We start from the raw sequence: 22,811 nt of genomic DNA, 5'->3' as shown, positions 1-22,811 counted from the left end.
ACCCATACACACCCCTGCCACCAATGTAGCCTCGGCCGGGAGGTGAACCCGCAGGTTCCCCGTTCCAAAGGCGCAGTATGTTACCAGTTGACTAAAGAGCCATGGCCCAATTGTCGAGTAGCAACGCAGCACCGTAGACCTAGTGGCAGCGGTGGCCGAACGGTTTGCGGAGCGGTCTTGATACCGGAAGGTCGCCAGTTCGAATCCCCGGACAGGCACGTTAAAGGTACCGCCGCTGAAGTGCCCTTGAGCAAAGCATTGAACCCCTACCATGAAATGTTCTATGAGCAGGGTGTGGCTGTAAACAAGCATCTCGAGCTTAGTCCACTTCCCTGGGTAAACAAAGAAATTTGCTTTGCTTACCTACAGTATAGCCTACACTAGCACAGTACTATGAAGTACAGTACCAACCAACAGCACCACTCACTTCAGACGGGTCTGATTTTAGACCTATATGTGCTATCCGGAAGAGTGAGCACCTGTCAATACATATGATTGTTTGTTTAATTACATTAAGTTAATTGGTGCATGTTCAGTCAAATCATTTCCAATATTTCCAATATCTCTCTCTCTCTCTCTCTTGACCTGTGTGTTGAAGTAGGAGCTGGCTCCTCTGATCAGCTCTGCTCTAGATAGAAAAAAAATCAGACCTGTCTGAAGTGAGTGGTGCAACAGCGCCCCCTGTTGGTACCCTCTAGACATTTTGCCATCCAAATGCATTATATGGTTAAATGGGCCCTTAAGAGATGCATAAATTAACTAGAGGTCTCCACCAGGAGGATAGGAGAGTGTGTGATGTTTGGCAAAATGTTTAGGAGTAACTTGAACATGTTTGTTTGGGTGTGTGTGTGTGTGTGTGTGTGTGTGTGTGTGTGTGTGTGTGTGTGTGTGAGGCTGGTTTGAAAACTGTCAAGTGGCATTTCTTCCTCAGCCTATAGTGGGAATAGGCATGCACGGCTTGGGATATATCCGATTATCCGTATATGCTCCTGAGGAGGAGGATTCTAAAAACGATTTATAAATCCTAAAGCCATGTTTATACACTGTGCAATGAAGTATGGGACATACATTCCTTGGAGTGGTTGCAGTGGCACCACTCAAAAGAAAGTACCCGGCGGTGATTGCAGTGAGTTCACGCTTACGTCATGTGAATTCGACCGGGAGAACGAGTCCAACCATCTATGGTCCAACTCCAACCCCCTCCATCGATGTTGTTGAAAAATATCCCGCTGCTTCAAAACAATGTCATAACATAATATGGAACCGTGGAAGTAATGCAATTACTATTTAAAGCATGGGATTTACTAGTAGCCTATGTCGCTGAAAGGATCTCAACTCATGTGTGTCGGTCTTTGATTATTCTTGTCTTTCTGATCACGTGGCACGTTGATGTTTTCCTGTCCGCTTCCGCAAACAGACTCAGGACCAGCATAGAGCTCAGTCAGAAGAACATAACCCTCTGAATATCTCTCAACTGCAGCACGTAGCCAGTACGGTAACGTTATGGTTGATCATCTGTCAACATCACAGAAGGACGTATTTCGTAGCAGGTGGATTGAAATCGAAATGTAACATTTTATGTCGTCATTTCAACCTTAAATCGTTGTCCTCTCTAAAACTGCCACCGACGGGGATAGCATTTAGCCTCTTTTAGCTTAGCTTGACCTATCGCTCTACTTTTACTTGTCTTTATTGTTGTGCTGAGTAGTACATTTCTAACAATGGACAACGCTAGCCGACTGACAGCTGCTCTATCTACGTAACGCCATTATGCTAGGGTGTGTTTTTAATAAATTGTTGCGCAGCTTTCCCACGCTGTCAGTTGTCTAGTATCTGGCAATTATGCTCTCATCTCTTAATTTTGGATACAATACCAGGTATTGTATTCAAAATAGGCTATGGGAGATGTTAGGTATTGAATACCTAAACATCTCCCATAGCCTATTTATTTGTTTACAACAAATTTGAGAGATGTGAGAGGAATTTTATCCAAGCTGTCGGTAGATATGGGCCCATTTGGTCAGTGCATCGTTGATTTGTAATACGGAAAGATAAACAATGTTTGCAAAGCAGATTGGCAGTGTACTTTCTTATAGTAATTTACAGTCCAGAATAACTGTGGTTAGGCTTAACGGTAGCATTGTGGATGTCCACAAGCACATGTCCACAAGCAAGAGCTATATATAGTTACAAGTTACTGTTTTTCGATCATCTCTGATGTACTGGGTTTGGTTAACAGTAATCATGTATTATTGGCATAAGCATTTAAAGGTTTTCTTTTTTCTTCTTTTTTTATGTTCCGATCCTTGTCAACAAGGTGAGGGGATACTGGCACGTTCCCTCCTCCTACCCCTCTCCCCTGCCCTGCCCTTGATGTGAGGCAACCATCACTCACCACAAACTCTGAGAAGCTGGACACCATGGTGGACGTGACCAAATGGCCCCTCTTCAGCCTGATGGGGCCCCAGGAGCTTTGTTCCATACGGAAGGTCTGTGTGTATGGAACATCTGCCAATGAGGTCATTTACATCACTGACGAGGATGAGGTGAGAGTTCAATGTCAACAGGGGAGTGTGTGAGTGTGTGTGTGTGTGTGTGTGTGTGTGTGTGTGTGTGGGGGGGGGACACGAGTTTTGCTAACCAAGTTTTTAGATGAATTCTGACTTCCTTGTTTGCTTGTAAATGTAATAAATTGCATGATATTTCAATTTCTGAAAAAATGTGGTGCCACTGCAACCACTCACTGTTTGCAAGGTTGTAATGGGTTGTTTCATAGCGGGAGGAGAATGCAATGGCCTGGCAGCACTAGTAGTGTTTACTGCTACTCACAGGCTATGAATAAGAGTGGGGCCTACCTATTATCCACATAATTTGCTTTCTTTGGGGCTGTCACACCATTTTGACATGATTATCAGTAACTCATGTCTCTCGCACCACCCCCCCCCCCCCCCAGGTGTATGTGTTTGGATTGAATTGTAGTAACTGCTTGGGAACGGGAGACAGCCAGAGCACCATTGTACCCAAGAAGCTGGACTTTCTGAGTGGAAGGAAGGTTGTCAGCTTGAATTACGGCAGTGGACCCCACATCTTGCTGGTCACTGAAGGTAACAGTCCTGAGGAGGTAGAGCAGGTCGTCCAATGATCCCTGGGTCGGCGGTTTGTATCTCGGCTCCTCCTGTCCACATGTCGAAGTGTCCTTGGGCAAGACACTGAACCCTACATTGCCTCCAATGAGTCGGTCGGTGTGAGCTTGTCACCATTGGTGTGTGAATGTGGGAAGTTAGGACGCTGGCGTCGACTGTTCGCCGCTTCACCTCCCAATGTATGAATGAATGAACCATTGTAAAGCGCTTTGAGCACTTGGAAAAGCGCTATATAAAAAATGCAATTTAATTTGTGGGAAATATGTGAAATTGTTACATGCAGAATGGGTTTAAAAGTGCTAAAGATATGATTTTAACAACAATTTTTACGTTTCAGAGGGAGAACTATTTGCATGGGGCCATAATGGCTACAGCCAGTTGGGAAATGGAACCACCAACCAGGGAGTGTCTCCTGTGCTTGTGTCAGCCAACCTGATTAATAAAAAGGTCACAGAGGTAGCCTGTGGCTCTCACCACTCTATGGCTTTGACTGACTCAGGAGAGGTGAGTGCAATGCATCCGAATCAAGTTGTATGGCCTAACACAATTCTACAGCACATACCTCACTCGTTTTCATTCTTTGCCGTTAGAAAAGCATTTACGAGAGGGCCGTTTTAAAATCCTTCCTAACCCAAACGGGTAATCCAGCTTTGGTCTCTGCTCTGATTCCTGTTCTGTGAGGCAGTGCTTTCACAACACTCAGTGCTTTCACGACACTCAATCACAACATTTGTACAAATAGGTTGTGCTATAAAGCCTTTATTGTGCAAGTAGTGGAGTGACCTGAACGGATCAAAACACATTTCTGTCACAGTGTCGAGCAGCATGCCAAACTCTTGTGTAATGCAAAAATAAATATTTTTGCCTCAAATTAATTTAGGCAATAGCGTTTATCATGGTAAGGATGTGGTAAACTGCTATAACACGTGAAATTGAAACGGAAAAATCCACACCAAAATCAGCAAAAAAAGTGATGTTTCAAGTAACCCATAATCTTCCAGTCTTCCTGTGACAGAAGCCTGTGTTACTCAAAACATAACTGTTTGACAGATTAAATGTGCCGTTTCAATTTCACTTATTTTTGGACCCAGAACCTATCCGATTGGCCTTGGAAGGTGCATGTCGTTTTTATACCTTGATAAAGCCTACTCGGGAACTGCAGTAGTTATTAGTTTTTTCAATAAAGCATGAACTAAAGATAATGCATGAACTAAAGTAAAAGCCTATTTCTTTTTTATGTGCACCTATTCCAGCCAACTACTTGGTTCTTCTTCTTCTGGTTGGGCACAGCTAATTCCCAGGGACAAATTAAAGGGAGAACCAACATGGATGACGATAGCAATGACGCATCATAAATCTCTGTGACCTCTTGACAGCTAATTAAATGCTTATTAACAAACGGCATTTGACCCAATTCAAAATGTGTTGTATTTATTAATGACAACATTTTTCATTTGGTAACTTCATTTAAAAAGGAAAAATGATACAGTGAAAACATGTATATCTTTTTACTACCAATTATAGTTCTAGAAAGGCAAGGCAGACTTCGGAATGGGCCGAGAATATTCGATTTGGTTCATCTCTAAAGCCCAAAGGCAGATATGACAACTTAAATATACAACGAAATGACTGACAATAACCGATACCAATAATCAAATGAACGTAAGTACTATGACCGTATTGTCCCAACCTGACCCTTTGGTGTGCAAAGGGTTGGGACAAACGGTTTTTAAGGTAGACCACACCAATGCAACTCAATGAGTTGCATTGGCGTGGTTTACCTTAAAACCCGTTTTGTCCCAACCCAACCCTTTGGTGTGGTTTGGGCTTAAAATGAGACACATTGGTTAAAATGATGTTTTATGAATGAATAGGTCACCCGTCTGTATAATCAAAGGCACCTGTATATGGCCAGTGTTTGCGGTGACGACTGAGGTCCTTCTCCAATAAAGACAATCGAACGGGAACAGTTTAGCCACAAGGTGGAGTAGAGCTCATAGTAGTAGAGACTACATGGATTGTAGCAGTAGCACTGCAGTACCATATACTGTAGAGATGGAAAAGAACACACATCACATTAAACCAAACCGAGAAAACAACTTTATGAATTCTATAATATAACTGTAACTAACCTTTTTTCCCCCTCTGCCCTCCAACAGGTGTATGCATGGGGCTACAATAACTGTGGCCAGGTGGGCTCTGGCTCCACAGCTAACCAGCCCACACCTCGGAGAGTGGCCAACTGTCTGCAGAACAAGGTAGCAGTCCGTATCAGCTGTGGTCAGACCTCCTCTTTGGCAGTGATTGACAATGGAGAGGTGAGTAGTAGAGTACCTAATTTAGCGGTAAAGCTGATAACGCTGTTGCTTGTTATTAAACGCTGGTATAATTACATTTTGTTTCCCCAGGTATATGGTTGGGGTTATAATGGGAATGGCCAACTTGGACTGGGAAATAATGGGAATCAACTCACTCCATGCCGCCTAGTGGCCCTGCAAGGTTTTTGTGTGCAACAGGTGAGACACTGTTGCTGTTCAAATGTTCTGTGCTATTTTATGAAAAAGTCAGCATACTTTAGTTTCAGTTTCAGCGGCCAGTAAAATATAGTTATCTACAAGTAAGACGCGCAAACGCGGGAAGTGAACGCAGCTCGTAAATTGCAATAACAACAATTAGAATAAATTAAGTACTTTTTTTCCCCTTTTTAAGTGTGTGTATTTGTGCGAGTGTGGAGTTACTCCAAAATGTATATAGTATGGTTCCACAAAGGCCACCTTTAACCTGGTGTCTCTGTTTTGGGCAATTCTTTTGAAAATATATCAACAAGCTCACGTGTTGTTGTGATGCGTTGCGAGCTTGTAGATCAGCTACCGTTGCCACGTGGCACCATTGTACAGCAAAAAGTAAATGAGGCCTAAAGCCCTAACCACACCAAAGGGTCGAGACAGTTTTAGCGTTGTCCCTGCGGTGTGATATGTCCTGTTGCACATTGACGCGCGTCGTCCCTAGTGATTCAACGCATGGAATTCAATGGCCCAAACCACACCAAAGGGTCGAGGCGGTTTTAGCGTTAACTCCTTGCAACCGTTTGGACCCAAGGTTTGACCCTTTGGTGTGGTTGTGGTTAAGGATCGAGTGAATGCAACTGCAAGGGGAAGTATGTAAATGTACTTTTCCTTTGTTCTAAAGTAGACATATTTTGGCTTGTTCAAAGATATCTTGGTGAGTAAAATGCTAGGTTTTATGCACTCTACTCACCTGAACTCTTTTGCTCTAGATTGTCTCTGGTTACGCACATTCCCTCGCACTAACCGATGAAGGGCTGCTGTTTGCGTGGGGTGCCAACACATATGGACAGCTGGGCACTGGTAACAAGAGCAATCAGCTCAGCCCTGTGCAAATCCTGTCGGAGAAAGAGAGGTGAAAGACAACCTCAATACACAAACATGTGCAATTGTCAGTCTGTCGAACACACAGTGACTAGTAGACTTGTCACAATTATTACATAATAATAATCATATTATTTGATTATTCAACAATTATTTTGCATAATCATCATCTTTTCTATGTTGAAAAATGTTCATACATTTTCATAAATAGTGGCAATAGCAGCTCATGAGATCTTTTCTTTTTGACTAATGTTGAGAATGAAACGATTAAAAATTGGCGCTTTCTTTGCATAGTACTTACGTTCATTTGATTATTGGTATCGGTTATTGTCAGTCATTTCTTTGTATTTTTAAGTTGTCACATCTGCCTTACAAGTTTATTTTTCAAAGCCTATGGAAGCCAAACAGAAATGTTTATGTTCCAATGTTCAATGGAAAACCTTCAATCGTTCATAGCAGTTATTTATTTGGCAATGACGTAAAATGTAATGATCGTGATAGCACTGACACCGACATCTCACCTCTGGTATCCTTGACAGAATTGTGGAGATTGCTGCCTGCCACTCGACGCATACATCAGCTGCTAAGACACAGAGTGGTCAGGTGTACATGTGGGGCCAGTGCAGGGGCCAGTCCATCGTACTGCCTCACCTCACGCACTTCAGCTGCACCGACGATGTATTTGGCTGCTTTGCAACGCCCTCGGTTATGTGGAGACTGCTTTCCATGGGTAAGGACGTCCATAGCATTGCTACACATTTTCTCCGGGGCTTGTCATTGTCTTACTGTATGTAAAAAAAGCGAAACAAAAATGTACAAACTGTGTATATACCGCACACACACACACACACACACACACACACACACAAAAAGCTACAGCATTGACTTGAATGAGGTTAAAAACAAGGTGCGAAAGTGGCAACACATTGGTATGTCCACATACGGCAGGTATGTGCATTGTGACATAAGTTGCCAACAAAACACATGGGGCAGACACCTTACAGGTAAAGAAAAATCACACCTGTGTGAACTGAGTGGTGCGACTATGCTGCTGCTGTTATAGGTATAGTGCAAAACCCCAGGTCACCTAGCACTAGCCGCCTGTGCTGAAACGGACAGACACACACACCCACACACACACACACACACACACACACACACACACACACACACACACACACACACACACACAGGGAAGCCCCTGATGCCATTACGCATCATTCATTACACTACCTTTTACAATTTATGATCAAATCTGATTAATGACACCCAATGTATGCATGTGCGTTCTCTCCCCAGAGCACGATGACTTTCTTACTGTGGCCCAGTCACTGAAGAAAGAGTTTGACAGCCCCGAGACAGCTGACCTTAAATTCAGTGTAGATGGCAAATACATACACGTCCACAAAGCAATTCTCAAGATCCGGTAAGGTTCAGGACAAGAGTTCTTTCAAGTTTTATACATTTTGTAGAAAAAATAATTACAGTGGAAGGAAGAATAATGGTGGCGAACTTAAAGAAGGCCCAAGGCAACTAGATTCAGTTCAAGTAGAAAAATCCTTTATTCCATATTTTTAAAAAAAGCAAGGGTTAAAAGAAGCTGGTGGCCGGTAAGTTTGGCTGGAAGGGGTTGGCACGATTACATCATTTAAAATTCTTTATAATCTTATTTGAACCCATGTCGAAATTTAAAAACTGTCTTCTAAATCATGACAATTTTCTGAAAAACCTAATGTTTCTATATCAGTGGTGCTCAATATTTCATGTCAAGGATATATGTATTTGGCTACTGCCCCAGAAGCAAAGATTTGCGCCACATTTTCACAATTTTTCAAAAATAGCAGACCTACAAGCTCATAGCGTGGCACTCTGTGCCGCGCTATGAGCTTGTAGATCTGCTATTTTTCAACAGCTAAAGCATAACATAATGCTTAAAACACCAAAAGGGGTTACCGCCCTAAATGGGTTAAAGGCATGTATCAGTTTGGTTAAAATGTAAAAACAAAAACATATGTAAAAACCCCTCCCGCCTCTCTGCAGATGTGAGCATTTCAGATCCATGTTCCAGTCCCACTGGACTGAAGACATGAAGGAAGTGATAGAGATTGATCAGTTCTCTTATCCGGTGTATCGCTCCTTCCTGGAGTTCCTCTACACAGACAACGTGGAACTGCCTCCTGAGGATGCCATTGGTCAGTCACCTTCACATCCTGTATACTGCAGCTGGTTTTCTATCCTAAGTTGATTGTATATTCACCTAGAACAGCGGTCCCCAAACCTTTATGGCCGTGCACCCCGCGTTATACATTTTTAAAATTTGATTATGGCAAATAATCACAGAATGTCACTGCACTGAGAGACATGTAGGCTACTCCTGCAGCTGCTCTATACATCTCCTTACAACAGTGGTTTACCAGATTTTGCCGTTTGTGCTAAATAACACCATAAAACCACCATAGAGCGCCGAAGTCCTGGTGTAACTCGCTCATCCCCTGGTTCATGGAAGTTTTTCTCTATGGAGAATAACATTGGGTCCACTTAAAATGGTCTTTGGGAACCCCTCACCTAGAGAGACCCAGGTCGACCTAGTTCCTGATTCGACAGCTAGAATTTCAATGACGCCTGATGAACGCAACCAATTACCATAGGATGGAAACCCAGCTGTACCAGGGGTCCTAAGAAGCAAGTCTATGAACCACTGCTGTAGTCCGTGCTCTACCGATGGGCCAATAGTTTATATGCACAGCAGCCACTTTTGGAAAGAACTCTTCCTACTTCTGGGCAAGGTATATGAAAAAGAAGTTAAAGACACCAACGTCGTTTTCCGCTATCATGCAATTCCAGACTGCAGATTACAGTAATGTAATCGCTTCTGGAAAATAACGATATAACAAAAATATAACATCGTCCATGATAGTGTCATGGCGGCCGCGTATCGTTACATCAACGGCTTCCTTACCTTCTTCTTCAAAAACCTTGCTTCCGGGCCACTCTGAGAGTGTACAAAATGAACAAATGGACCCTTTACGGGTCCATTTGGTTCCATTGGTACACTTCCATTTGTACACTCTCAGAGTTACACAAACTTATTTGCCATTTGGAACCCACTCAAGGACACTTTGAGACCCATTGGTCTAGCAGAGTTTCCAGAATGGCCTTAATTAGTTATCATTGGTAAAGGAAGTAGTATTGGTGAAGGAAGGGGGCCCAGAAGTAAGAAGAGTTATTCTGTGTGCATTATACCCTATTAGTCGGTGGTCATGGTTACCATGGCGTGAACCATTTATTTCGCTCACACTACCTACCTGTTAACCCATTCTGACCGGGCACCCATTTTGGTGTTGGCATCATGTTATGATTTAGCTATTGAAAAATAGCAGATCTACAAGCTCATATCGCGCCACCGAGTGGCGCGATACGAGCTTGTAGGTCTGCTATTTTTGAAAAATTCGAAGAACGACTGACATTTTTAGAATCTGATCTCAGGTCAGAATGGGTTCATCAGACCAGTGTGTGTCCAGTGGAAACCTCGTATAGAATCTGATCTCAGGTCAGAACGGGTTAACTGCATCTGTCTTGTCGCTCTCAGGCCTGCTGGACCTGGCCACGTCATATTGTGAAAACCACCTGAAACGTCTGTGCCAGCACATCATAAAGAGGGGGATAACTGTGGAGAATGCCTTCTCTCTGCTCTCTGCGGCTGTGCGCTACGACGCAGAGGTCAGTCTCTACGGGACCCACATTTACATGGAGTTCAATGGAAGCCAACGACATGGAGTAGATAGAAAAACATTCTGCCTGTTGAGTGATTACTAAACTACGTTAATGTCTGAAAGGCTTTACAAAATGCTTCACATATGGACCACAAAGGATTAAAAACGAGGTACAATACAACTATGGTCAGAATAACCATAAAATCAGACAAAGAAATGTATAAAAATCAAATCATATAGACCTTGGGAACCACATGGGAACGCCACGGTTGATTGATTCAACTGATATATTTGTCCCACAAGTAAACAGAATTTATCTTTGGACGTAGTCCAAAAAAAAGCTTAAGATATACAGTATATTTTGAAGGCCACAGCTGGGACTGTGGACGGGAGTCGTCCAGGCTTTTAGGATAACGCAAAGCTGCTATAGTTCCACTTATTGTTTATTTGGTGTTCTTGTGTTCTCCTTGTTGAAATGTAGGACCTGGAGGACTTCTGCTTTAAATTCTGTGTGAACCACTTGACAGAGGTGACCCAGACTACTGCCTTCTGGCAGATCGATGGCAATATGCTCAAAGACTTCATCTGCCGAGCCAGCCGCTGTGGAGCCTTTAAGAACTGACCACGAGCCAAGATGAGACGGTAGAACCAGAACCAGAACGGTGACACTCTGTAGTCAATATTCCTCCACTGGATTCCACGCAGCTTCGCCGATGAGAGCTTTTTTACAGTGTTTGAGGATGCACAACACATGCAGTGTAGATCCTTTACATTACTATCATGGACTTGACATGACTCATCTCATTCCAGAGCAAGAACCGGCACCATTTGGGGAGCTAAGAGAAGAAGCTACGTTAATTTAGCCCACCTAACGACATCACTATTCGGTGATCCAGTTGGCTGCTGTTTTTGCCGAAGTGCCTGACTGGCTATTGATGAGCATGCATTCAATTTGAAGCAGAGACTGACGCGGTTTGTGCTGTCCAGCGGAAACATTTACCGGTATGTCCAAGACTGTTACTTTTAAGGAAATGGAAAACAGAACCTGTGTTCCAATGGATCCAATGTAGTTATTTAGTCACAAGCTCTTATTACTTTTGATTGGTTAAATGTGTGTACAACTCACATTCAACCACTTTATTTAAAATATTTATTTTCTTTCTGCATTCCTACTTAATTTCTATAGTGAGAGAGAAAAGTTACACAGAAACGTTAGTTGGCATAGCAACAATGTGTTATAAACACTTTTAACCTGGCATACGTATACTTTTTGGGGAGGTCATTATAGGCAAACATATTCTAAAATGTTCGTATAACAACACATTCTGACTATTCCTGTATAAAAAGGGCATTCATTTATGATAAAACAAATCAATTTTGACAAAATGAAATATGCAGATATAAGGGTTCTACCCAACAGCGACCATATATGCAAGCACTCTAAGACATTGCCTCACCATGCTTTGTTGCATTCTCTTCATCCTTTTCCCACTTCTATGGATTCCATTTGATTGTTCTTGAATGGTTGGACTGATACTTTTGGCAACCTATCTTGATTTCTTAAGTTATTTCTCCTCAGTGGGCTCATATGCACTGAGCATAAAAAGGCCAAGTATATATTCAGCTTGGGGGATTGGGTTTCGTTTGCACTTCTTGATTCTAGTCTAGAACCAGTTTTTAAAAACTGAGTGAAATTGAGTTGTACTAGCCTACTGTATTTTTAGTACCCTTATTTTTTACAGTTTCTATTGTTATTTTATTGCTATAGTGTACTGCCATTATACCGCAGAGCAGATACGTTTTTGTTGATTTGCGCTATCATTTTTTTAATTATTAATGAATGCAGAATCAGATCAGTTCATTGATAAACTGCCAATAAATATTTGTGGGACAATTGTACAAGCTTTTTGTTCTGTCTATATAATTAAGAAAATAGCTTGGCCTTGGTCTCAGAATGGTACAGTGGTAGCCTGGGTAAACCCACTCCCCCTTTACAGACTTTACATGGGGGGGGGGGGACAGGAGGGGGGACAGGTACCCAGAGAGGAGTGTGGCCAGGCACACTCCTCTCTGGGTACCATCGTTTACCATCGTTTTTGCATTATGCTACTACCTACAGATTATGTACAGAACTCAAACAAATCTGTACACATTATCTGTGGGTTCATGTGATCAAGATGTGTGAGTGAGATTTATTAGATCCCATTCCAATTGGCTATATGACTGCCTTCCAAAATGTGCTGGCCCTGGGTAGGCAACCCGGCCTGGCTGACAGGGATAGATGCAACCACTCCTATACGGAGCTTTGTGTGTCTCTGGCTGGCTGTGTGGCCCTTTGTCCCTGGCTGTGTCCGAGCACGAAAATAGCGTTTGGTTGGTTTCCATCACCAAGTGTCACTGTTGTGCAGCCTATAGTAATACACACACGCATATTAATTGTATGGCGATTTTGGGTGTGACAGTACAGTACAGTAGAGGGACCCCCACACGCTAGCTGTCATTTCTCGGAAATGTCACTGCAGGGAGTTGAACCCCGTTCAACTCCCTGTTCCGGTAAACTCAGGGGACCAGTGCCCGCATGTACCTGTTGTACTACTTCAAAGGCACAAAAAGGGCTATCAATAACCTTCCCTCAAAACTGCCATGAAAGATCACCTGTCTGCAATTGCCCTGAGGACATTTTGTGCTATCCTTTTAACATTCTTGTACAATTGCACTGCTGTACTATCTGCAAAATGTTAATTAAGTATTCAAATATTCAAAAAAAGGCCACGTTAATAAGGGGATACAAGTGTGCAGGAGATCGGCCAAGGGTTCCCACATCTATCCACTCCAGGCATGGTAAGTTACAAACATATGAGTGCATATACCGATATTTTATAACAATTGCATTGTTATAACAATCTTTTATCAGTATGTCAGATGACACATTTGATTTTGTTTTCCTCCATTTTAGTTTTTTTAAAGATTGCACAAAACTTACAGTCTTGCATGGAGACTGGAGAGGCTGGGCCAAAAACTCCTGACAAAAAGGTTCCTGTACCTGGCAAGACGCAAAGGGAAACTAACCTCTTCTCTTGATGGATTAACACACGGTAATATATTATTGTTATATTGTTCCACCATAAGCCTGTAAGTTCCTCTGCATATCTAAATGGAAATGTTATTAATTTTAACCACTTGTACCCAGCAACAATATTCTCAAAGAGATTTCGTGTAGATGGGAAAACCGTGCCAGCTCCAAGTGCAGTGAAAAGTTATCCTCGTTTCTCATCATTTTGGACCATCAAAATTCCGCAATTTCCGCAATTTTTGAAATTTTGAAAAAAAAAATTATCCTCGTTTCTCATCATTTTGGACCATGGGCTATAGCCTATATCGTACGGCATACTATAGCGCGCCGTTTTTCATCATTTTTGATGATTTGACAAAAATAAAAAAAACGATGGGTTATAGCCCATGTTTTTTGAAATTTTGAAAAAAAAAGTTAGCCTCGTTTCTCATCATTTTGGACCATGGGCTATAGCCCATATCGTACGGCATACTATAGCGCGCCGTTTTTCATCATTTTTGAGGATTTGAAAAAAATGACAAAATGACAAAAACGATGGGTTATAGCCCATGTTTTTTGAAATTTTGAAAAAAAAAGTTAGCCTCGTTTCTCATCATTTTGGACCATGGGCTATAGACCATATCGTACGGCATACTATAGCGCGCCGTTTTTCATCATTTTTGAGGATTTGAAAAAAATGACGAAATGACAAAAACGATGGGTTATAGCCCATGTTTTTGAAATTTTGAAAAAAAAAGATAGCCTTGTTTCTCATCATTTTGGACCATGGGCTATAGCCCATATCGTACGGCATACTATAGCGCGCCGTTTTTCATCATTTTTGAGGATTTGAAAAAAATGACGAAATGACAAAAACGATGGGTTATAGCCCATGTTTTTTGAAATTTTGAAAAAAAGAGTTAGCCTCGTTTCTCATCATTTTGGACCATGGGCTATAGCCCATATCGTACGGCATACTATAGTGCGCCGTTTTTCATCATTTTTGAGGATTTGAAAAAAATGACGAAATGACAAAAACGATGGGTTATAGCCCATGTTTTTGAAATTTTGGAAAAAAAAGTTAGCCTCGTTTCTCATCATTTTGGACCATGGGCTATAGCCCATATCGTACGGCATACTATAGCGCGCCGTTTTTCATCATTTTTGAGGATTTGAAAAAAATGACGAAATGACAAAAACGATGGGTTATAGCCCATGTTTTTTGAAATTTTGAAAAAAAGAGTTAGCCTCGTTTCTCATCATTTTGGACCATGGGCTATAGCCCATATCGTACGGCATACTATAGTGCGCCGTTTTTCATCATTTTTGAGGATTTGAAAAAAATGACGAAATGACAAAAACGATGGGTTATAGCCCATGTTTTTGAAATTTTGGAAAAAAAAGTTAGCCTCGTTTCTCATCATTTTGGACCATGGGCTATAGCCCATATCGTACGGCATACTATAGCGCGCCGTTTTTCATCATTTTTGAGGATTTGAAAAAAATGACAATGACAAAAACGATGGGTTATAGCCCATGTTTTTTGAAATTTTGAAAAAAAAAGTTAGCATCGTTTCTCATCATTTTGGACCATGGGCTATAGCCCATATCGTACGGCATAATATAGCGCGCCGTTTTTCATCATTTTTGAGGATTTGAAAAAAATGACGAAATGACAAAAACGATGGGTTATAGCCCATGTTTTTGAAATTTTGAAAAAAAAAGATAGCCTTGTTTCTCATCATTTTGGACCATGGGCTATAGCCCATATCGTACGGCATACTATAGCGCGCCGTTTTTCATCATTTTTGAGGATTTGAAAAAAATGACGAAATGACAAAAACGATGGGTTATAGCCCATGTTTTTGAAATTTTGAAAAAAAAAGATAGCCTTGTTTCTCATCATTTTGGACCATGGGCTATAGCCCATATCGTACGGCATACTATAGCGCGCCGTTTTTCATCATTTTTGAGGATTTGAAAAAAATGACAAAATGACAAAAACGATGGGTTATAGCCCATGTTTTTTGAAATTTTGAAAAAAAAAGTTAGCCTCGTTTCTCATCATTTTGGACCATGGGCTATAGACCATATCGTACGGCATACTATAGCGCGCCGTTTTTCATCATTTTTGAGGATTTGAAAAAAATGACGAAATGACAAAAACGATGGGTTATAGCCCATGTTTTTGAAATTTTGAAAAAAAAAGATAGCCTTGTTTCTCATCATTTTGGACCATGGGCTATAGCCCATATCGTACGGCATACTATAGCGCGCCGTTTTTCATCATTTTTGAGGATTTGAAAAAAATGACGAAATGACAAAAACGATGGGTTATAGCCCATGTTTTTTGAAATTTTGAAAAAAAGAGTTAGCCTCGTTTCTCATCATTTTGGACCATGGGCTATAGCCCATATCGTACGGCATACTATAGTGCGCCGTTTTTCATCATTTTTGAGGATTTGAAAAAAATGACGAAATGACAAAAACGATGGGTTATAGCCCATGTTTTTGAAATTTTGGAAAAAAAAGTTAGCCTCGTTTCTCATCATTTTGGACCATGGGCTATAGCCCATATCGTACGGCATACTATAGCGCGCCGTTTTTCATCATTTTTGAGGATTTGAAAAAAATGACAATGACAAAAACGATGGGTTATAGCCCATGTTTTTTGAAATTTTGGAAAAAAAGGTTAGCATCGTTTCTCATCATTTTGGACCATGGGCTATAGCCCATATCGTACGGCATAATATAGCGCGCCGTTTTTCATCATTTTTGAGGATTTGAAAAAAATGACGAAATGACAAAAACGATGGGTTATAGCCCATGTTTTTGAAATTTTGAAAAAAAAAGATAGCCTTGTTTCTCATCATTTTGGACCATGGGCTATAGCCCATATCGTACGGCATACTATAGCGCGCCGTTTTTCATCATTTTTGAGGATTTGAAAAAAATGACGAAATGACAAAAACGATGGGTTATAGCCCATGTTTTTTGAAATTTTGAAAAAAAAAGTTAGCCTCGTTTCTCATCATTTTGGACCATGGGCTATAGCCCATATCGTACGGCATACTATAGTGCGCCGTTTTTCATCATTTTTGAGGATTTGAAAAAAATGACGAAATGACAAAAACGATGGGTTATAGCCCATGTTTTTGAAATTTTGGGAAAAAAAGTTAGCCTCGTTTCTCATCATTTTGGACCATGGGCTATAGCCCATATCGTACGGCATACTATAGCGCGCCGTTTTTCATCATTTTTGAGGATTTGAAAAAAATGACAAAATGACAAAAACGATGGGTTATAGCCCATGTTTTTTGAAATTTTGAAAAAAAAAGTTAGCCTCGTTTCTCATCATTTTGGACCATGGGCTATAGACCATATCGTACGGCATACTATAGCGCGCCGTTTTTCATCATTTTTGAGGATTTGAAAAAAATGACGAAATGACAAAAACGATGGGTTATAGCCCATGTTTTTGAAATTTTGAAAAAAAAAGATAGCCTTGTTTCTCATCATTTTGGACCATGGGCTATAGCCCATATCGTACGGCATACTATAGCGCGCCGTTTTTCATCATTTTTGAGGATTTGAAAAAAATGACGAAATGACAAAAACGATGGGTTATAGCCCATGTTTTTTGAAATTTTGAAAAAAAGAGTTAGCCTCGTTTCTCATCATTTTGGACCATGGGCTATAGCCCATATCGTACGGCATACTATAGTGCGCCGTTTTTCATCATTTTTGAGGATTTGAAAAAAATGACGAAATGACAAAAACGATGGGTTATAGCCCATGTTTTTGAAATTTTGGAAAAAAAAGTTAGCCTCGTTTCTCATCATTTTGGACCATGGGCTATAGCCCATATCGTACGGCATACTATAGCGCGCCGTTTTTCATCATTTTTGAGGATTTGAAAAAAATGACAATGACAAAAACGATGGGTTATAGCCCATGTTTTTTGAAATTTTGAAAAAAAAAGTTAGCATCGTTTCTCATCATTTTGGACCATGGGCTATAGCCCATATCGTACGGCATACTATAGCGCGCCGTTTTTCATCATTTTTGAGGATTTGAAAAAAATGACGAAATGACAAAAACGATGGGTTATAGCCCATGTTTTTGAAATTTTGAAAAAAAAAGATAGCCTTGTTTCTCATCATTTTGGACCATGGGCTATAGCCCATATCGTACGGCATACTATAGCGCGCCGTTTTTCATCATTTTTGAGGATTTGAAAAAAATGACGAAATGACAAAAACGATGGGTTATAGCCCATGTTTTTTGAAATTTTGAAAAAAAAAGTTAGCCTCGTTTCTCATCATTTTGGACCATGGGCTATAGCCCATATCGTACGGCATACTATAGTGCGCCGTTTTTCATCATTTTTGAGGATTTGAAAAAAATGACGAAATGACAAAAACGATGGGTTATAGCCCATGTTTTTGAAATTTTGGGAAAAAAAGTTAGCCTCGTTTCTCATCATTTTGGACCATGGGCTATAGCCCATATCGTACGGCATACTATAGCGCGCCGTTTTTCATCATTTTTGAGGATTTGAAAAAAATGACAAAATGACAAAAACGATGGGTTATAGCCCATGTTTTTTGAAATTTTGAAAAAAAAAGTTAGCCTCGTTTCTGATCATTTTGGACCATGGGCTATAGCCCATATCGTACGGCATACTATAGCGCGCCGTTTTTCATCATTTTTGACGATTTGAAAAAAATTACGAAATGACAAAAACGATGGGTTATAGCCCATGTTTTTTTTAATTTTGAAAAAAAAGTTATCGTCGTTTCTCATCATTTTGGACCATGGGCTATAGCCCATATCGTACGGCATACTATAGCGCGCCGTTTTTCATCATTTTTGAGGATTTGATTTTTTTTTTTAAAACGATGGGTTATAGCCCATGTTAAAAAAAAAAAAAAAAAAAAGAGTTAGCCTCGTTTCTCATCATTTTGGACCATGGGCTATAGCCCATATCGTACGGCATACTATAGCGCGCCGTTTTTCATCATTTTTGAGGATTTGAAAAAAATGACGAAATGACAAAAACGATGGGTTATAGCCCATGTTTTTTGAAATTTGAAAAAAAAAAGTTAGCCTCGTTTCTCATCATTTTGGACCGTGGGCTATAGCCCATATCGTACGGCATACTATGGCACGCCGTTTTTCATCATTTTTGAGGATTAAAAAAAACAAAAACAAAAAAACGATGGGTTATAGCTCATGTTTTTTTAAATTAAAAAAAAAAAAGTTAGCCTTGTTTCTCATCATTTTGGACCATGGGCTATAGCCCATATCGTACGGCATACTATAGCGCGCCGTTTTTCATCATTTTTGAGGATTTGAAAAAAATGACGAAATGACAAAAACGATGGGTTATAGCCCATGTTTTTTGAAATTTGAAAAAAAAAAGTTAGCCTCGTTTCTCATCATTTTGGACCGTGGGCTATAGCCCATATCGTACGGCATACTATGGCACGCCGTTTTTCATCATTTTTGAGGATTAAAAAAAAAACAAAAAAAAACGATGGGTTATAGCCCATGTTTTTTTTAATTAAAAAAAAAAAAGTTAGCCTTGTTTCTCATCATTTTGGACCATGGGCTATAGCCCATATCGTACGGCATACTATAGCGCGCCGTTTTTCATCATTTTTGAGGATTTGAAAAAAATGACGAAATGACAAAAACGATGGGTTATAGCCCATGTTTTTGAAATTTTGAAAAAAAAAGTTAGCCTCGTTTCTCATAATTTTGGACCATGGGCTATAGCCCATATCGTACGGCATACTATAGCGCGCCGTTTTTCATCATTTTTGAGGATTTGAAAGAAATGACGAAATGACAAAAACGATGGGTTACAGCCCATGTTTTTTTTAATTAAAAAAAAAAAAGTTAGCCTCGTTTCTCATCATTTTGGACCATGGGCTATAGCCCATATCGTACAGCATACTATAGCGCGCCGTTTTTCATCATTTTTGAGGATTTGAAAAAAATGAAAAAATAAAAAAAACGATGGGTTATAGCCCACGTTTTTTTAAATTAAAAAAAAAAAGAGTTAGCCTCGTTTCTCATCATTTTGGACCATGGGCTATAGCCCATATCGTACGGCATACTATAGCGCGCCGTTTTTCATCATTTTTGAGGATTTGAAAAAAATGACAAAATGACAAAAACGATGGGTTATAGCCCATGTTTTTTGAAATTTGGGAAAAAAAAGTTAGCCTCGTTTCTCATCATTTTGGACCATGGGCTATAGCCCATATCGTACGGCATACTATAGCGCGCCGTTTTTCATCATTTTTGAGGATTTGAAAAAAATGACGAAATGACAAAAACGATGGGTTATAGCCCATGTTTTTTGAAATTTGGAAAAAAAAAGTTAGCCTCGTTTCTCATCATTTTGGACCATGGGCTACAGCCCATATCGTACGGCATACTATAGCGCGCCGTTTTTCATCATTTTTGAGGATTTGAAAAAAATGACGAAATGACAAAAACGATGGGTTATAGCCCATGTTTTTTGAAATTTGGAAAAAAAAAGTTAGCCTCGTTTCTCATCATTTTGGACCGTGGGCTATAGCCCATATCGTACGGCATACTATGGCACGCCGTTTTTCATCATTTTTGAGGATTTGAAAAAAATGACGAAATGACAAAAACGATGGGTTATAGCCCATGTTTTTTGAAATTTGGGAAAAAAAAGTTAGCCTCGTTTCTCATCATTTTGGACCGTGGGCTATAGCCCATATCGTACGGCATACTATAGCGCGCCGTTTTTCATCATTTTTGAGGATTTGGAAAAAATGAAAAAAACGATGGGTTATAGCCCATGTTTTTTGAAATTTTGAAAAAAAAAGTTAGCCTCGTTTCTCATCATTTTGGACCGTGGGCTATAGCCCATATCGTACGGCATACTATAGCGCGCCGTTTTTCGTCATTTTTGAGGATTTGAAAAAAATGACGAAATGACAAAAACGATGGGTTATAGCCCATGTTTTTTTAAATTAAAAAAAAAAAAGTTTGCCTCGTTTCTCATCATTTTGGACCATGGGCTATAGCCCATATCGTACAGCATACTATAGCGCGCCGTTTTTCATCATTTTTGAGGATTTGAAAAAAATGAAAAAAAAAAAAAAACGATGGGTTATAGCCCATGTTTTTTTAAATTAAAAAAAAAAGAGTTAGCCTCGTTTCTCATCATTTTGGACCATGGGCTATAGCCCATATCGTACGGCATACTATAGCGCGCCGTTTTTCATCATTTTTGAGGATTTGAAAAAAATGACAAAATGACAAAAACGATGGGTTATAGCCCATGTTTTTTGAAATTTGGAAAAAAAAAGTTAGCCTCGTTTCTCATCATTTTGGACCATGGGCTATAGCCCATATCGTACGGCATACTATAGCGCGCCGTTTTTCATCATTTTTGAGGATTTGAAAAAAATGACGAAATGACAAAAACGATGGGTTATAGCCCATGTTTTTTGAAATTTGGAAAAAAAAATTAGCCTCGTTTCTCATCATTTTGGACCATGGGCTACAGCCCATATCGTACGGCATACTATAGCGCGCCGTTTTTCATCATTTTTGAGGATTTGAAAAAAATGACGAAATGACAAAAACGATGGGTTATAGCCCATGTTTTTTGAAATTTGGAAAAAAAAAGTTAGCCTCGTTTCTCATCATTTTGGACCGTGGGCTATAGCCCATATCGTACAGCATACTATGGCACGCCGTTTTTCATCATTTTTGAGGATTTGAAAAAAATGACGAAATGACAAAAACGATGGGTTATAGCCCATGTTTTTTGAAATTTGGAAAAAAAAAGTTAGCCTCGTTTCTCATCATTTTGGACCGTGGGCTATAGCCCATATCGTACGGCATACTATAGCGCGCCGTTTTTCATCATTTTTGAGGATTTGGAAAAAATGAAAAAAACGATGGGTTATAGCCCATGTTTTTTGAAATTTTGAAAAAAAAAGTTAGCCTCGTTTCTCATCATTTTGGACCGTGGGCTATAGCCCATATCGTACGGCATACTATAGCGCGCCGTTTTTCGTCATTTTTGAGGATTTGAAAAAAATGACGAAATGACAAAAACGATGGGTTATAGCCCATGTTTTTTTAAATTAAAAAAAAAAAAGTTAGCCTCGTTTCTCATCATTTTGGACCATGGGCTATAGCCCATATCGTACGGCATACTATAGCGCGCCGTTTTTCATCATTTTTGAGGATTTGAAAAAAATGAAAAAATGAAAAAAACGATGGGTTATAGCCCATGTTTTTTTAAATTAAAAAAAAAAAGTTAATCTCGTTTCTCATCATTTTGGACCATGGGCTATAGCCCATATCATACGGCATACTATAGCGCGCCGTTTTTCATCATTTTTGAGGATTTGAAAAAAATGACGAAATGACAAAAACGATGGGTTATAGCCCATGTTTTTTTTTTTTTGAAAAAAAGTTATCCTCGTTTCTCATCATTTTGGACCATGGGCTATAGCCCATATCGTACGGCATACTATAGCGCGCCGTTTTTCATCATTTTTGAGGATTTGAAAAAAATGACGAAATGACAAAAACGATGGGTTATAGCCCATGTTTTTTGAAATTTGGAAAAAAAAAGTTAGCCTCGTTTCTCATCATTTTGGACCATGGGCTATAGCCCATATCGTACGGCATACTATAGCGCGCCGTTTTTCATCATTTTTGAGGATTTGAAAAAAATGACGAAATGACAAAAACGATGGGTTATAGCCCATGTTTTTTGAAATTTGGAAAAAAAAAGTTAGCCTCGTTTCTCATCATTTTGGACCGTGGGCTATAGCCCATATCGTACGGCATACTATGGCACGCCGTTTTTCATCATTTTTGAGGATTTGAAAAAAAAAAAAAACGATGGGTTATAGCCCATGTTTAAAAAAAAAAAAAAAAAAAAAGTTAGCCTCGTTTCTCATCATTTTGGACCATGGGCTATAGCCCATATCGTACGGCATACTATAGCGCGCCGTTTTTCATCATTTTTGAGGATTTGAAAAAAATTACGAAATGACAAAAACGATGGGTTATAGCCCATGTTTTTTTTAATTTTGAAAAAAAAGTTATCGTCGTTTCTCATCATTTTGGACCATGGGCTATAGCCCATATCGTACGGCATACTATAGCGCGCCGTTTTTCATCATTTTTGAGGATTTGAAAAAAATGACGAAATGACAAAAACGATGGGTTATAGCCCATGTTTTTTTTAATTAAAAAAAAAAAAAGTTATCCTCGTTTCTCATCATTTTGGACCATGGGCTATAGTATGCCGTACGATATGGGCTATAGCCTATGGTCCAAAATGATGAGAAACGAGGATAACTTTTTTTTTTTTAATTAAAAAAAACATGGGCTATAACCCATCGTTTTTTTTTTTTTTTTTTTTTTCAAATCCTCAAAAATGATGAAAAACGGCGTGCCATAGTATGCCGTACGATATGGGCTATAGCCCACGGTCCAAAAT

The 22,811-nt window shown here is 39.9% G+C and overlaps 1 protein-coding gene across 3 annotated transcripts; it reads left to right on the top strand.

The window, feature by feature from the left end:
* Window positions 1-1,257: 1,257 nt before the first annotated feature.
* On the top strand, window positions 1,258-12,147 carry rcbtb1 (regulator of chromosome condensation (RCC1) and BTB (POZ) domain containing protein 1). 3 transcript variants are annotated; one of them, XM_080785336.1, is made up of 12 exons: window positions 1,258-1,495; window positions 2,318-2,546; window positions 2,954-3,104; window positions 3,481-3,647; window positions 5,303-5,461; window positions 5,552-5,659; window positions 6,421-6,563; window positions 7,072-7,262; window positions 7,832-7,958; window positions 8,573-8,724; window positions 10,122-10,252; window positions 10,727-12,147. In XM_080785336.1, exons 2-12 carry the CDS (start codon window positions 2,421-2,423, stop codon window positions 10,865-10,867), a joined length of 1,596 nt encoding a protein of 531 aa, XP_080641462.1. In that variant the 5' UTR covers window positions 1,258-1,495; window positions 2,318-2,420; the 3' UTR covers window positions 10,868-12,147. The 3 variants fall into 3 exon arrangements, with proteins under 3 accessions (XP_080641462.1, XP_080641461.1, XP_080641463.1); XM_080785335.1 differs by having other exon boundaries at window positions 1,258-1,550; XM_080785337.1 differs by having other exon boundaries at window positions 1,430-1,490.
* Window positions 12,148-22,811: the final 10,664 nt, after the last annotated feature.

The sequence above is a fragment of the Protomyctophum bolini genome (assembly GCF_963924005.1).
Source record: "Protomyctophum bolini genome assembly, chromosome: 16".
NCBI classification, from domain to species: domain Eukaryota; kingdom Metazoa; phylum Chordata; class Actinopteri; order Myctophiformes; family Myctophidae; genus Protomyctophum; species Protomyctophum bolini.
This window is presented reverse-complemented; position numbering and strand designations above follow the sequence as displayed.